Genomic DNA, 17,469 nt, shown 5'->3' with positions numbered 1-17,469 from the left:
TGAAAAGTGAAAATAATTTTATATATCAATGCAGAAATATATGTTTGGAAGGTATCTACAAGAAATAAATCATAATATGGCGTTTGCGGTTCAATATGAGATTGATTTTGTAGATCAATATATGACTTGGAAAACAAGAGGTAACTCTAATGATTGCGGTATTTTTTTAATGAGGCATATGGAAACGTATAAAGGAGGTCCGTTAGCACAATGGTGTTGTGGTTTAAAAAGGGAAGGTGCTGAACAGTTACTTCAAATAAGGAATCTCCGAAGGAGGTATTGTTTGAAAATACTGTTGAGTGAGGTGAACATAATGAAGCCTAAAGTTGTTAATCTAATTAATCAATATCAAAGGATGCCTGCTAATGATAGGCGGATTATGTATCATGAGGCTATTATTAACATAGGATCGCGTCTCTCAGCATTTGGTCCATGAAAAGGTGTAATGGTGGTTAAATTAGTAATCTGCAGTGGTAGGTTGCATAAGTGAATGTGTTTAGTATTATGCAGTAGCAGTGGTTTGTGTTATTGTTTAGTTTTAGTTTGGTATGTTATAAGTGTTTGGTAGATAATATAATGTTATCTTTACTGTTAGATGTGAATTGATGAAATGTAAGACATGTTTTAAACTCGATGTGTTAATGATGTTTTGTTAAATTGTATAGTTATGTGTTAAAGTTACAATTTGTTTCATTTGTAATGGTGACAAGTAGGGATGAACATTTGCATCGGGGAATCGGCTGGACCGAGACGATTTTCTTGTGGATTTTTGGAACCGGGAATCGTTATTAATTGGCGGTTCGGTTCGGTTCATATTTTCCACCAAGTTCGGTCGGATCTGGTTCGTGCTGGTTACGGCCTGGCTAGATCACAAGTATTGTTATATATGTATATATATAAGTGAAAGGAGAACAATTCGTGAATAGTTATTAAATTAGTTTTGTAAATATTTTTAAGAATGGTTAATATGTAAGTGAAAGGAGAACAATTCGTGAATAGTTAGTTGATGAATTGAAAATGTCTTAACATATATTTTGGATGTTGTGTGGGTTATATATGTCTAAAAGATAATCAAAAATATACAGAATGGAGAGTTTACATGAAAAAAAGTTTAAGAATAAAGAAAAGAGTTTGTGTAAGTTATGTAAAATGTTGGTGGATCATGACTCTAGGAATTGTCCATATGACAAAAGAGTTGCACAGAGGAGTTGCTATGAAGAATTTGAAGGAAAGAGATTTTGTAAGTTCTGCAAAAGAGTTGGTTTTCATGATATAAGAATTTGTCCTTATGACAAATGACATTAAAATTTATTTTTTATTATTACAATAAGTTTTGGATTTCTTTTAATTTTTATATATTTGTTTTCCAATAAGGTATGGGTTGTAGGTGTAATTGGAATAAGATTTTATATTATGTTTTAATGATGTTTTTTATATGATTTTTATGAAATAGTCATATCGCTTTTGCATAAAGTTTATTTGATGTTATTATAATAAGTTTTGTATTGATGTTTCAATGATGTTTGGAGTATAATAATTTTTTAAAATTTGAGTATGAATATTGAACCTTAAATGATGCAATGTTGGTCAAAAGTAAATACGTTTCATACGTAACAAACATTGAAACAAACATTCAGATAAATTTAACAAACATTACAAAGTTTTAACCCTAATATTAGTAATATAAAGCACTATAAGTACATACAATTAAAAAATAAAATAAGTTATTTATTGTTGTTTTTTGAAAGGCTTAAGGACTTTGGAAGGATTTATCGGACAGTTTCTTCTATCATGGTTGACTAATTGCTTGCATCCGTTGCATATACGTTTTGCTCGAAGAGATTTAGCTATTGCTTTTTCTGCGGCACTTTTGATTCTATTTCTCTTTGCACTTCCTTTTGTTTTTATCCCACTAGGTACTTTGATTTTAATATCATCTGCAATATGAAGTCCAATGACATTTTCAACAACTTCTTTTATTGGATTTGAACTTGGTTTAGATGCAACATCCTTTCCACAATTTACACTTAATTCTTGAAGAGCATTCACCAATTCTTGTAATTTTTCCTTGTCATGAACAACCGTATCAATGCATTTCTCATAATATGAAAAAGCATCTTGCAGGAGATTAGAAATATCTGTATTGCACACTTGCCATCTTTGGTTTACCTTTTGAAAAGCAATATCCACTATGTTCTTTTTCCATCGATCCAAAATGTATTTCTGGGGTATCTCGAATATGTCATAATCTATTAGAACTCTAAAAGCATGACTACATAGTATTCCAAAAAATTGGAAATGCAAACATGCACAATCAATTGTTTGCTCATGTGCATTGAAAGATACCTGAAAGATAATCACAATATTTGATTAAACAAATATTAAGATAGAACTTAAAATAATTTTAAATAAATATCATCAATAAATAGATTTAAAATTAACCTTAAATTCGGGTCTTTTGCCTGACTTAATTTCCTTGTAAACGATTGTGCATTCTTGAAAGCCATTAACTATGATAGAAGTCTTTTGAAAACACTGATAAAATGCCTTTTTAATCTGTTTCTGGACTTTAAGGAATGCTTCTCGTGTGTAGACTAATGAAGCATGTTTTTCAATCTTCAAAGGATCAGGAGCAAATAAAAGTTGGGGAGAAGTATCTCTTGATGCAATATCAAATTTTTTTTGCTCATGACGTTGCTTTGAAAGTGCAGTGTCAAAATTGAACATAAAGTTTACAAGTAAGTTTGTTGCACTGGCGAAAACATTGAAAAATGAATTTGAACTTTCAGACCGAGATGTAGTTTTCATAAGGCCACACATAGGTATATCTCTAAAGTATGAAGGAATCCACTTGTCTCTCTTGCTGAACATATCATCTAACCATTTATTTTCCCTCAGATCAAATTCATCCAACATCATATCCCACTGACACTCAAATTCTGATGGTTCAATATTCATACTCCAAACTAGTTGATTTATGCGTTTCTTGAAATCTGAATTTGAAACTACATTGGGTTCATTCTGTCATTTAAAATGTGTAGATATTATTATTTTTACATAAGATATATAAAATTTAATGAATAAACTAATATATTACCTTTGAAGGCATTTTTGACATTATGTGCCACATACATAATCTGTGTGTACATCCTTGAAGCTCCTTTGATATAGAAGAAGTTAAAGCTGGATCCATATCTGTCAAAATCATGGTTGGTTTTTTTTTATGTGCTGATAGAAAAGCTTTTAATAACCAGGAGTATGACTCGATTGTTTCATCTGATATTAGTCCTGCTCCAACATTGATTGTCTTCTCATGGTTGTTAATAGCAGTGAAAGGAACAAATATCATATTGTACCTGAAATTTTTAAAAAATTATATAAACATATATATACTATATTTTATTATATATAATCATACCTGTTTGTTCTGTACGTTGCATCCATTGAAATAACATCTGAAAACTTAGAGTAGTTTTCTTTTCCTGTTTCATCAACCCAAAACATAGCACTTAGTTCCTCATCATTTAACTTATATTCAAAATGGAAATTTGGATAATTATCCCTGCGAATTATCAACTGGTCTACAACACATTGAGCATCATTGGGTCCAACAATATTGGTATAATCTCTCCAAAAGTTCTTGAAATCATTCTTTGTTGCTGGAAAATGATCATATCCTCCTTTTAATGATGCTCGTATCTTGTGTGCTTTAGTTGCACCAATGTTGAGAGTTGAAGCTTTGAAAATAAGTTCTTAATCAGAAATACTAAGTCTATGATTATGAGAACAGAGACTTTCTTCATTAAATTCAGTAAGTGGATGGTTGTGTGCTTCTTCAAATGCATATACAGTAATAGTATTTGTTTTATAATCTCTATCAAAACCAATCATCGCCATACATCCTGTAACTTTTGAATATGATTTTCTTTCCTGCTTTTTCAGTCGTTTAGATGTAAGAGTATCAATGGATTTTTTTCTTGGTTGTCCATATCTGTTGCATCTTACATGTTTTTTTCTTAGACTGTAGTCACCATATGTAGTTGTGGATCCTAATCTAATTCCAAAACCAGCAGCTTTTCCATATGTTCGATACATTTCAATTCTTTCATCTATAGTTGACACAATTTCTCCTTTTTTAGGAATCAAATCTGAACATTTGGATGATACAGTTCTCCTTTGTCTATGGTTGATTTTCCTATCAAAATTTCAAAAAACTATATATTGAAGTTTATATATATAGATATATATATTTAATATAAAGTATGAAAACTTGCCCTTATAATTTTCGTTTATTGTTGATTGTGAAGTCCCAATTGCAGAATCATTGAAAGATGCAGTTGCTTCATGGAACAAATAAAAAGAACATAAGGATTTAAAAGATTGTGTAATCATGTATTTCAGTTGATAGTATATTCTTTTAAAATCAATCAATAATATATAATAAAATAATGGTTGAAATCTTGACTTTATCACCTTCGGTGTCTTGAATTAATGTTGATTTGGAAATTTCAATAGCTGAATCATTGAAAGATGCAGTTGCTTCATGGAACAAAAAAAAAAAGATAATGATTTAAAAGATTGCGTAACCATCTATTTTAATAGTTAGTATATTCTTTTAAAATCAATCAATAATATATAATAAAATAATGGTTGAAAACTTGCCTTTATCACTTTCAGTATATTCAATTAATGATGATTCTGAAATTTCAATTGCTGAACATCGGAATGATTTATGCCCTTCATGATTAAAATCATAAGAAGATGACTTTTCAAATTCTTGCATAGACATCTTTTCAAATGGTAATTAAATGTTTTTAAAATCAACGGTTATCTTTTTCAATCTAAGAAGTAAAAGCAATGAAGTTAATTGCGTAAAGATTAATGTGTTCATACAGGAAGTTATCGCTAAAGCAGTTAATGCACACGATTTAGTAATTTGTAAACTGATTCAATTCCTTTTTTAGTAAATTACATATAAACCCTTTTTTAATAATTTAAATTAACAAAAATGCACACGATTTACTGCTTATGCTTATTTGTTATTTGAATGCATCTGGGAATCAAAAATAAGTAACTTGCGGGCCCTCTTCCTTTACGTCCTTCACCTAGCTAGGCAAACGCAGCGCAGCTCAGTCGTGCAAGTTCACTTGGGATAGATACTTACTCTTCATCTTGGCACAACTTTTATGAAGACCGTACTGAACACAAGCTAATTGAACCTAGATGTTTTCTTGATCATATTAAGATGAATGGAGGAGATGAACTCGGTGCCCGAGTATGCCTCCTTCAACAATCATTGGATATAAGACTGATGGCTTTATAATTGAATGTGATACCGATCAAGCTCCTCCGAAAACACCAACTTATCGTTTTCCAAACAAATCAATCGCCCATCTGATGCCAAAACAGCTTCCTCAAGATGCTTCACTTGGCTCTGCAAATCACTCACCTGGAGCTCTACACACCACAGTTTGCTCTCTACCCCTACCAAATCACCCTTCAGTGCACTTTCAATTTTTTGTTTCTCCACTGTCAAAATCCTGACCTCAGATTCCAGTTTTGCCACCATGTTTTGACTTTCCTACTCCAATACACGGACTTTCTCCTCCAAACTCGCCACCTTATCACAACTCGAACTCATACATGTTGCCTATTGTTTAGAAGACGTTTAACCTCTTTTTCAGAAGTAGGAAAGACATATCTTATAGAGAGCGAGTTGAGTATTTGATAGGAGAGAGAATCACTTAGGTCAATTGTCTCATTTTGAGGGAAATCCACACATTTTTTAGCTTGAAATCAGCAAGTAGGGCCCAATGTAGGAAATCTGTCTCTAACAAAGGAGTTGATGGATCTGAGGAAGTGACCGCCTACAAAAAGTTCCAACTGTTTTAAGCAAGAACACTCCTTTATTGGCAGCAAAATCGGGGAAAACATCCGACTAGTAATCTGACAAGGAAAATACTGGGCCATCATCTTTCATGTGAGAGTCGGATAAACAAGAATGAAAATCAGCCTACATAAAATGAGAGTTAGTTTAACCCATCTCATTGCACTTGAGACTTTAACTAATGTGAACTTGATGGATCCTTCCATTTCCGAGAACCTACACAACCATTATAATGTTATTTAGTTTAATTTGATGCATTTATGCTAATATAGCTCATGTACTTATTCCTTTATCTTCTGTTTGATTTTTATGATCTGTTGGGACCTGTTTTGATACTTTTCTACTCATTAATAAATTCTAATAAAATTATGTTGATAAAATTTCATCTTTTACCTTTTTTAGATATATAAGGATCTCCTTCTAATTATTTTTGGTTAATTTTATATTAATTTGACAAGTTAGTGACTTTATGCGGTCCATTTCAGGACCACTCGATACTCTTAGAATAAACTGTACCAATTCACTAGAAATTTGGTCAAACCTTGATATCGAGGAAAATACATATCGATATCTAACTATACTCGTTGTAATTTTGGCATTTAGAGTCTTAATGAATATATTATGATTTTTAGAAGGTAGTGCATGAAATTTATGACAACACATACAGTTAGAGAAGATTGACCATTCTATCCTTCAAGGAGTTGGAATTTGGAAAAATGATTCAAAGTCTGCAAAAACTAGACACATTTAGCTTTCAAGAAAATTAGGTCTCATGAATTTTAGAGACTTTGATAGTCTTGTATGAATTTTTTTAGTTGAAGGGCAGAATTGAAAAAATGTGTCATTAAGCTTTTAAGTGGTTTTTGGTGTTCTATTAAGAACTTAATAGTTAAGTTTGAGTTCTGATTTTTTGGTAGATTAAAAGGTCATATAAGAAACTCTTAATATGTATTGACTACCTAGACTTAATGAATTGATGGTTTGTCTAAAAGAGGCTTGAAACCACGATCTCTTTTTCCATAAGATCATAATATCATTATGTGGGTTAAGTTTGCAACTTAACCGATTAATCACTTAAATTGAGTACTTGACTGGAAAATTAGGTCATTCATAGTTCCTCCTCCTATTAGCATTCTATTGATGGTGTTATGGTGGTTAGTGGTGGTCAAACCACCACAACTTAAAAGTACATTGCCATATTAAGCATGCAGAATAAAACCCAAAACTAGTTTTTTAATATATATATATATATATATATATATATATATATATATATATATATATATGATTAACAACTGTTCATTAGCAAGGAACCCACAACCACTTGTTCATGGTGGCCTATGGTGGCAGGTGGCTGCCAGTGGTGGTTCACGGTGGTTTAAGGGTGGAAGCCTCCACCTTTTGACGAATTGAAGGAATAAGTTGTTGGGTAATCTTGATGGGTTAAGTTGTTCATGGGTATGGATTCGAATGGGTCGCTCCAGTTTCGTTATCCACAAGTTGAAGAATTAGGACTTGGTCTAATGAAAAACCACTACAAGAAATGGGGGCATTAGCGGCGACACTGGGTATTAGCGGCAACATGTAATAGACGCGTTACATGTCGTCTCTAATACCTAATAGCAATATGCGTCAACTGAGCCCTATCCGTCTGATTTCCTTTCAATCCAAGGGTCGTAGAGGAACGAAAAAATGCGCATATTTTTCCCTCTAGTATGTCGCCGCTAATAGACCCCTGTCACCTCTAATACCTACGTGTCGCAGCTATTGCCCGTCGTTGCTTAAGGTCTTTACAGATAATCCCCTATCTGCTTCCTTTTCTGTTTCGCTCGTGAGTACACTGATCGATACCCTAGGGTAACTCATCCAACCTATTCTCCGCCATCAGCTGCATACGAAGTTCCTGCCACCTTCACCTAACTAGCTTGCGGATACCATTACATATCACTAAGACCAGATAATTCTTTAAATGAGAGGTCCTGCCTTACAACGGTTGGACTCAGATAAGAGCTGCGAGATAGGGCTAGACATAAACTTCTGAAATTATTTAGTCCTCACAATATGTAATGTAATGTATCCATTTACTAGTTAACTAAAAATAACTAGAACTCCTGTTATCACAAAGCAAGCAACATTCGGGCATTGAGTAGCCCGTCCCAAACATATCCTATCCGGGCTATCATGTAACTCAATAAGCATACACAAAAGGCATAGCAGGCATCTTCCTTGATCATTAGCCCTATTCTAGCATGCAGTTCTCATATACACATAGCAGGCATAAAATGGATCCTCCCTAGATCCTTAGTCCTAATCTAGCATGCAGTTCTCATAACCATATCATAATATAATATAAAATGTATGGGTATCTTGGGGAATACTTACTTGAGCTCGGCCGGTCGCGCACATCACACACCTTGTTCATTCTCAAAACTTTCTTACTTTAAATTTTAGAAAACATTTTCTTGTGAAACTTTTCAAACCCTCGGTTTGAGTTCAGGCACCCCCGAAGGTGTGTCTGATCCCTCAAACCAAGGCTCTGATAGCATCTTGGAACATCCCAAATTTCGAGGCCAAAAATTTCATTTTTAATTAAGTAATTTATAAAATCGTTTATTGAAAACATTGTCGATATCATATCAATCCATAAACCATCATGAACATGTCTCAAATTCAAAACATCGAACAGTAATAAAATCAGAGTACAATCCCATGAATCACATAGTGCAGAAATCTGGTGTGCGTGTGATGTATAGCTACCGCGCCGACTCTTTCCCCTTCATTGAAGAGGTACATGAAACAAAACTAAAAACTGTAAGTATGAAGCTTAGTGAGTTCCCCCATCATACCACATACCAAACAGTCACATAGCATACATACTGTCGGGCAATTCTAAGGCGCCTGACCTACCCGGTCCGACCATTCTGGGGTGTCGACCAACCCATGTCAAACTGTTCTGGGGTGCTGATCTACCCATGTCAAGCCGTTCTGGGGGTGCTAACCTACCCTTCGGTCCTAACAACCAAACTTCGAGGAATTTTTCACCCCTATCACTACTACCACATATATCATAACATAAACATACTGTCAGGCATATCTGGGGTGCCCGACCTACCATTCGGTTCTAACAACCGAACTTGGGGACTAGTCCCCTCCTACTACCACTATCACATACAACATAATCATGCTAGCACATACACATATCAGGTAGTAGTAAACCAAACAATTATCATAAAGACAATCATCTCAACTATAATCAACTACTAGTGGGCCGACCTTGGTGCTTTAGACCCATTTCTACTGAAAGGTAACCCACCTCGATGTCGTGTAGTGTCCACACACCTTTCTCTTAAAAGTTCAACTCCAGTCCGGGTCAAAGTCAAAGTCAACATCCAGTTGACTTGACTCGCTGAGTTGGTCCACCAACTCGTCGAGTCCATATTCTTTCGAAATGATACAACCCCTGACTCTACTCATCGAGTCTAGGGAGAACTTAATGAGTCCTCCTTCAACCATAATATAGGGACCATCTTCAACCGACTCACCGAGTTCAGCCTTGAACTCGTTGAGTTTATCTTCATCATATGAATGTGTCCAGTCTATGACTCACAGAGTTATACGAACAACTCGTCGAGTCTGTCTTCATGGGTTGGGAGATTGCCTTGGACTTGCTGAGTCCGCTCATACGCTTGCTGAGTCCCATGATTTCCAGGTCCATAATCACATCCATCTTGTTGATTCCTCTTCTAGACTCAACCAAATTCCTCAGAAACAGAAAAGGTTGGGGAACCAATACCCGAATCGCCGAGTCCCTTAAAGTCCATGTTCATAAACTCGATTTTTGTTGAGCTCATCTCATCCAAAGGGTAGATCTGACCTTCTGGGGTCGATATATGTGACAACCCCAAATTCGTGGCCATAAAAGACCGATTTGTTTATGCTTTATTTGAAAATCAGAGTATATTTTTAAAGAAATATAATGCGGAATTTGTTCCCAAAAAAAAAATATGAAAAAGAATTTATCAAAGCATTTCCGTAGAAATGTATTATATTAAGAACTTTGGGATATCATTGTTGATACAGATCAAAAGCATAAACATAAGCAACATAGGCATTATAATATCTATTTATTCTAGTAGCCTATAATCCATTGATTTCTCATCAGATCATCACTCCTGTGCTCTCTTTCCACTACCTGTATATGAGAAAACTGAGTGGGTCAGGCTTGGGAGCCTGGTGAGCACATAGGGTTTTCAACCCGCAATAAATAACTTTAATAATTTCATCAACCAACAATAACCCGATTACCCATTCCCGTTATCCTCACTTTACGTCCCTAAAACACCTATCGTAAGGGATCTAGCCTAAGGATTATCATCGGGATGGACACTATTGCTAAAGGGTTTCCTCAACAATAAATGTCCGTAAGGAAACCATGAGGGGGATAGAGTACGCCATCGAACACATCGTTCACAAACACCTAGAGGTTGCAGGCCTGCTAGCGTTCCACTTGACTGTCTAGAATAGTCCGTGGTTGTCATCTATACTCTGCTAGATGACTGGATCAACAGCAACATCGAGGCCTCTCATCATTTTATTTCATCACACACCAACTATTTCATCTACCCATGTTTTACCCCCAACATATTTGTAGATATAAAATACATATACAGTTTAAATCATTTAAAACATGTATAATAGTGTTCGTCTAACATAGATAACAAGTATACAGACAATATGCACACATAGCATGTAATTTATATAAAATACTTTCATATCTATGCGTAAGATGAAAATAAATATGCACTCACTTTAGTAGCAGGAGTAGATAGAATCTAAAAACGGTCAACGGCTCGTGATCGTCGGGCTCGGGACGCGGAACGGCTTGAGAAAATGAGAGAGAGAAGGAAGATTTGGTGTAAGAAGTGAATGAGGTCGAACTTGCTATTTATAGGCTGATTTCGGCTCATTCACGTCGTGAGAATTCATTGCTCACGTCGTGAGCCATGGATGAATCACCTTGTAGCTTCAACATCTGCGTTCTAGGCTTGAATAGTGTCTGTTTGACTCCTCACGTCGTGAGAATTCATTACTCACGTCGTGAGCTTTTGAGTTATCGTTCCCGTAGACTTCTAGCTTCGAAATGTGGCTTTTTGACTCCTCACGTCGTGAGAAAAGAGGCTCACATCGTGAGTGCAGTCAATTTAGGGTTTCTAACACATGTCATGCTCTTAGACAACTGTATCTTCGAAAGGTCATAACTTTTGCATACAAACTCCGTTTTTGACGTTCTTTATATCCACGCATAGGTGGAGACGTACTCTACAACTTTAATTTAGACTCCTAAGGATAAAAAGTAGCTTATCATAAACTAAATTTTATGTTTCCCAGTGTCGTGCAGGTTTTGACGCGAAACTTTGACAGATCATATCTTCTTCATTATAACTCGAATTTCGGCGTACTTTATATCTCCGGAATCCTTGTCCCAACAACTACAACTTTCTTTATAGATATTGGACCTATCTATTATTTTATTTTTGACGCTTATTTTTATTCTTAACTTATTATATCTTATAATTAAATATAAGGCACATAAAATCACATAATATTCAAATAATTCCTATTTATTATTTCAAAGTAGGTTATAAGTGTTGACCCTAACTATTACACCATTAAATTAGTGCTTAGTCTAGAAACATGGGCGTTACAATATAACACGTAAAGTCACGAACTTTACGTCCATGCATGGGTCTTTAAGCTCAAAAGACCCAAAAATGAGGTCTACAAGTTGCATGGGGCTCTCATGGCCATAGAGTTGGCACCTTTATGCCATGAGAATCCTCCAAGGTTCAAGATCTGAAGCCCTTACTCTTCATTACACTCTGAAACCCGAAATGGCTTAGAAATTCCCCAAAGATGTCAAGTTTCAAGCCCTAAAGTGGATCTAACAAGTAAGAAGTCAAGGTAGGAGCTTTTTACCTCAAACAAGCTGGAAATACAACCAAATCTCTGGATCTACTGACTTCCTCTTGAACCCCCAAGTATTTTCTTCCTTCTCTAATCTTCAAACACAAAGAATGACACCAAGTAGCTTCAAGAACACTCAAAAGTTAGCTAGGGTTTTGTGAATAGGGTCTGGAGGTGATGGAGGCTAGGGTGGAGGCCTCACAAAGTGTTTAAATAGGGTGCAAACCCTAAAAATTAGGGTTTTGTCCAGACAACTCCTACTCGTCGAGTTGGTCTCCCGACTCGTCGAGTAGGTCACTAAACCTCCGAGTCCAAAGTCGATTATACTCGACGAGTTGGGCCTCCAAATCGCCGAATCCCAGGTCAAAACATGATAATTACTTGAATTAAATTACGTATCAAAGTGCTACATTTTACTTGTCCAAGGAAACACAAGATAACTATTGCAATCTTCTATTGTCTACTATGGTGTATTTGAAAGGCACGAAACAACAATGTTTTCGATAAAGCGGGAACTTCCTCTACCATAATTGTTGATAATGTTATTTCCTTTTCAATTGTTTGGTGCAATTACAAAAGTAGGATATATGTTTGTAGGTGGGTCGACTAGAATGTTTCTTCATTTGCTCATGTAACTTGTATGTGAATTTTTGTTATTTTGCTTAGGTTTTAGCTTCATATTAACTGTGGTTTTGTTTGTTTTTAATATATTTTTTTCACTATTTCCAATAGAAAAAAAGGGAACATTACGTTTTACACTTACAGTCACAAAAGTAATTAACCGATCACGGACTTCAAAAAAGATTAAAGGTACAAAAACATTGATCCTTGACTTGATTGACCAAAGTAAACGATGCGTATTTTGCATTAGTTATTGAAATATATAAGTTGAAAAAGAATATTAAGATAATTCTTCAAATAGTTAGGATAGCACATAGTAGTGGTAGTACCAAGTAAACATTATAATTATATTATATTGATGTGTTATATTTATATTAATATATGAAATCAAATAATATTTTATAAATTTATATTTATAGTTTAAACTTGAAGAAACGGTTTTTTTTTTTATTTAATAATAATTATACTAATAATAGACCGATCATATATTCTAGATTTTAGAATTTAAGTTCATTTTAAAAATATTAATGTATAATTTATAACTTTTATTATAATGTAATAATGAATTATGTATTTTTAATATATGACTATTTAATAATAACAAATGATAATGTTTTTTTATTTTCTAATAGACTCGATCCTCTAAACATAATAGGTTAGTCTTGTGATAGAGACTTTTGAATCATACAATATGTTTTTGCAAGGATTGAATCTACTATAATAAATGAAGGTTTTTTTTGCTATATATCATTTTCTCCTTCATTTGAACACATGATATTTTCTAAAAATTTTAAATTTTTTATTTTCCACTTATCATTTTATTATATTTTTCATTTTATTAAATTAAAATTCCACATTTAATGTGTAATGTAATATATATGTAAAGTATTTATTAGAAAGAGTTTATGTATGTAATGTATTCAATACATTAAAGTTTCAATAATTTTAATAATTCAAATTTTTTTTCATTTTTCTTATAAATTCAAACTTTTCAAATTGTTAAAATTTCATATATTTTTTTAATTAAACCCATGTAATACATGGGTCTCACACCTAATGTTGATAATATCTCGTGAAAATGTGTCTTTTTTTTTTTTTTTTTTTTTTTTTTTTAATTTTTAATTTTAAACGGTAAATCTATTCTACTCCTACACTACTCTTAATTCTCCACCTATGTTCTTCACGAGACTTGAACCCCCAACCTCAAGGAGGGATGCCAACACCAGATACCGTCGGACTAGAAACATTTTAGTGTAAATGTGTCTTTTAGTCAGTTAGGATACTTGTTTAATTATTTAATGTTCTAAGTTGGTAGTTGAAAAGCTAAAGAATAGCTTTTATTGGATAAAAATAAATGTAAGCTTTTTGAAAGATATAAAATAATAATAAATATTAAATATAAAAGTTAACACAACTCTTAAAAGTACTTAAAATAGCTATGAAACATTTTTCTTAAAAGCTGATTTTTAAATTTATTTTTATAAATTCGTTGCCAAATATACCACGAATTTGATCAAAACGTTATTTTATAAGAAATTGGGAAAATGACTTAAAAGCCCAACAAAGTTTTCAAACTATTCAAAAAACTCCAATCATGTTTTGTCTGTTCAAAAAAACTCAACGAACTTAACATTTTGTCTAAAAAGTCCAACAAAGTTTCAAACCGTTCAGAAAATTCCAATTTTGTTTTGTTTAAGTTCGTTGGGTTTTTTTTTGAACAGTCAAAAAGTGATTGAAGTTTTTTAAACGTTTTGAAAACTTCGTTGGTCTAACAAGTCATTTTTCCGATACGGTAATAAGCCACGCCATCTGTTTCTCTTATTTGACTTTCGAGAAAGTGTAAATTAGTTGAGTTTTTTAGATAAAATGTTAATTTTGTTGGGATTTTTTGAACAAACAAAACATTATTAGAGTTTTTTAAACGGTTTGAAAACTTCGTTGGGCTTTTAAATCATTTTCCCTAAGAAATTAAACATTTACGGTTTTCTTGAATATAAAAAGAAAAAATGAGAATTTTATAAAGTGAAGTTGACTTAATTTGGTACTGGGACCCATTTATCTCGATATTCAAACTCTAGTACTAGTTTACTACACTACCCATTGACTAGAATTAGTCGACGACTTTAATCCCTTTTTCACTCCCATATTCACCAACTTCAAACTAAATATGCTATATAACTTGTACATCATTCAATAAACACACAACATTACTCTGGATTTAGTAAAAATGAAAACACAGAATTTTAATCCCTTTATAATCTCGCCATCGTTGTAAAGAGATAAATCGAAGGAAGACCAGCCGGAAACCGCCATGGCTGCCTTGACAACATCACTGTCAATATTATCATTCTTGTTCATACTCAATTCCATTCCAATCCCATCATTCTCTTGTCCGATTCATCAAAAACAAGCTCTTCTTCGATTCAAATCCACCATCACCACCATCATCGATTCCAACTCCGACCCCAACTCCGATGAATATGTACCATTCGAAGAACTAGATTCATGGAGTCCAAAATCCGATTGTTGCTCCTGGGACCGTGTCAATTGCACCAGAACCAGAAACAAAACCAGAATCGTCACCGAGCTCCACCTAGACGCCGTCGTTCCCCTGTTTGTTGACCTGGTTCCGGTGTTCTCCGATATCCTGAATCCCCTTTTCGAAATCCGGTCACTGAAGGTACTCGATATCTCCATGAATTCGTTGGTAGGTGAGATCCCCGGAGATGGGTTTGGTAACCTCACCGGACTTGTTCATCTTGACATGATGCAGAACAGCTTCAATGGTTCCATTCCAGCCCAACTTTTCCGGTTAACAAATTTACGTTACTTGGACATGAGCACCAATTACCTTGAAGGAGGACTAGGGCCTGAACTGGCTACTCTTCGGAATTTGACAACATTATCGTTGAGTGTGAATCGTTTCCAGGGTATGATTCCTCCTTCGCTTTTCAAACTTGAATCTCTTCGTTTTCTCGATCTAAGCAACAACAGTCTCACCGGTGGTTTAAGTTCTGAAATTGGAAACCTTCGGAATCTTGAATCCTTGAAACTGAATGAGAATTTTCTTACCGGAAGTATCCCAGAGGAAATTGGAAATCTGACGAAGTTAAGGGAACTTTGGGTAGGAAAGAATCAGTTTTCGGGTGGAATCCCCTCTTCGGTTGAAAATCTCAAGGATTTAGAATCCCTAGATTTGTCTGGAAATTCGTTCTCCCTCCAAATTCCTTCTGGCATAGGAAGACTACCCAACATGACGACTCTTGATCTGAGTAAGAACCAGTTCATGGGTCCAATCCCACCATCTATGCAAAACTTAAGAAAGTTAGAAACCCTTCAGCTCAAGAACAACATGCTCGCCGGAGAAATCCCAACATGGTTATTCAACATCAGAAGTTTAAAGAAATTGTTCATCGGAGGAAAAGGTAACCGCTTGATTTGGAATAATAAAACAAAAATCGTTCCAAAATGTAAGCTAGAACAGATCTCCATGTCTTCCTGTGGATTTTCCGGTGAGATTCCTGAATGGATTTCTTCACAGAAAGACTTGAATCTTCTTGATTTGAGCCAGAATCAATTGGAGGGGGAATTTCCCGATTGGCTTGCTAAGATGGACATCGGAAGCATAATCTTGTCAGATAACAAGCTTACTGGATCACTCCCGCCTCGCTTATTTGAATCTTTAAGTTTATCAATTCTTGCTTTGTCCCGGAATAATTTTTCCGGCGAGTTACCGGAGAATATAGGAAACGCCAGAGCAATCATGCTTCTTATGTTGTCGGGAAATAATTTCTCCGGCCAAATTCCAATGTCTATATCAAATATTTACCGGTTACTACTTCTGGATTTGTCTAGAAATAGATTTTCCGGCGACAAATTCCCAGTGTTTGGAGATAACCCTCTTCTTGCTTTCATCGATTTGTCATACAACGAATTCTCCGGCGAGATTCCGGTGACTTTTTCCACAGAAACTCAGATTCTATCTCTTGGCGGGAATAGATTTTCCGGCAATCTGCCCCGGAATTTGACCAACTTGGTCAACCTCGAACATCTTGATCTTCATGACAACGATATCACCGGAAATTTCCACGAAGTTCTTCCTCAAATCCCGAATTTGCAAGTTCTAAGCTTAAGAAACAATTCCCTTGAAGGATTTATCCCAAGAACAATCTCCAACCTCACTTCTCTCCGGATTCTTGATGTCTCCGGGAACAACCTCGCCGGAATCATCCCACCGGAGATCGGAAACCTAGCAAGAATGATGAACACTCCGGACTTGTTACCAACGTATGACATCTTCAACTTCTTAATCGAGTTTCAAGACTTGATATTAAACTGGAAGAACTCTTTTCGAGGGCTATCAAGTCGGAGCTTAGACATCTACTCATTCTTGGATTTGTCAGAAAACCGAATCTCCGGCGAAATTCCGGCATCGTTAGGCAATCTCAAAGGCTTAAAACTTCTCAACATTTCACACAATGAAATCTCCGGGAACATTCCGGTGACTTTTGGGAATCTGAAAGGAATAGAGAGCTTGGATTTATCACATAACAAAATCTCGGGTTCGATTCCTCAATCACTGGGAAAGCTTGATCAACTTACGATTCTTGATGTGAGCAATAACAGGCTGACAGGTAGGATTCCGGTGGGTGGACAGATGAACACGATGAATGAGTTGAAGTATTTTGCAAACAACAGTGGATTATGTGGCATGCAGATTAGAATCATATGTCCAGAGGATGTTACATCATCAGAAGGAGAAGATGAAGAAGACAAGAAAGATTCATGGATTATGTGGGAGGGAACTTGGATCGGATTTCCAGTTGGGTTTTTTTCATCGATCTTGATCATGGGCTACTCACTGAATTTTCTACATCTGTTCAAATTCTGGTGAAAATGTGTTGTAATTTGTAAAATAAAAAGAAACACAAGATTATATCTTTATAGTTTATAGTATTAATCATCAAGATTTCGTTTCTGTTCTTGCATAAATCCCC

The 17,469-nt window shown here is 34.8% G+C and overlaps 2 protein-coding genes across 2 annotated transcripts; one reads left to right on the top strand and one right to left on the bottom strand.

Annotated features, from left to right (window-relative positions):
* Positions 1–1,728: 1,728 nt before the first annotated feature.
* On the bottom strand, positions 1,729–4,789 carry LOC145002648 (protein FAR1-RELATED SEQUENCE 6-like). The gene is made up of 8 exons (XM_078961877.1): positions 4,663–4,789; positions 4,474–4,539; positions 4,271–4,340; positions 3,789–4,195; positions 3,419–3,737; positions 3,098–3,356; positions 2,443–3,021; positions 1,729–2,346 (listed from the first exon to the last, which is right to left on the bottom strand). The coding sequence occupies exons 1-8, from the start codon at positions 4,787–4,789 to the stop codon at positions 1,729–1,731; spliced, it is 2,445 nt and encodes an 814-aa protein (XP_078818003.1).
* A 9,889-nt stretch (positions 4,790–14,678) lies between these two features.
* Positions 14,679–17,450, top strand: LOC145001969 (receptor-like protein 46). Its single transcript, XM_078961293.1, has one exon. It carries the CDS (start codon positions 14,784–14,786, stop codon positions 17,364–17,366), a length of 2,583 nt encoding a protein of 860 aa, XP_078817419.1. The 5' UTR covers positions 14,679–14,783; the 3' UTR covers positions 17,367–17,450.
* Positions 17,451–17,469: the final 19 nt, after the last annotated feature.

This window comes from Lactuca saligna, chromosome 6, assembly GCF_052625555.1.
Source record: "Lactuca saligna cultivar CGN05327 chromosome 6, ASM5262555v1, whole genome shotgun sequence".
NCBI classification, from domain to species: Eukaryota; Viridiplantae; Streptophyta; class Magnoliopsida; order Asterales; family Asteraceae; genus Lactuca; species Lactuca saligna.
Note: the sequence above shows the minus strand (reverse complement) of the source record. Positions and strands in the feature narration are given on the sequence as shown.

Bases quoted from the DNA above. Each gene is read 5' to 3' on its own strand.
- LOC145001969 (XM_078961293.1), top strand. From the start codon at position 14,784: ATGGCTGCCTTGACAACATCACTGTCAATATTATCATTCTTGTTCATA.
- LOC145002648 (XM_078961877.1), bottom strand. From the start codon at position 4,789: ATGTCTATGCAAGAATTTGAAAAGTCATCTTCTTATGATTTTAATCAT. The intron at 4,341-4,473 runs GTGATAAAGTCA...TGTTCCATGAAG, and splicing joins ATTAATTCAAGACACCGAAG to CAACTGCATCTTTCAATGAT. The intron at 3,357-3,418 runs GTATGATTATAT...TAAAAATTTCAG, and splicing joins GCAACGTACAGAACAAACAG to GTACAATATGATATTTGTTC.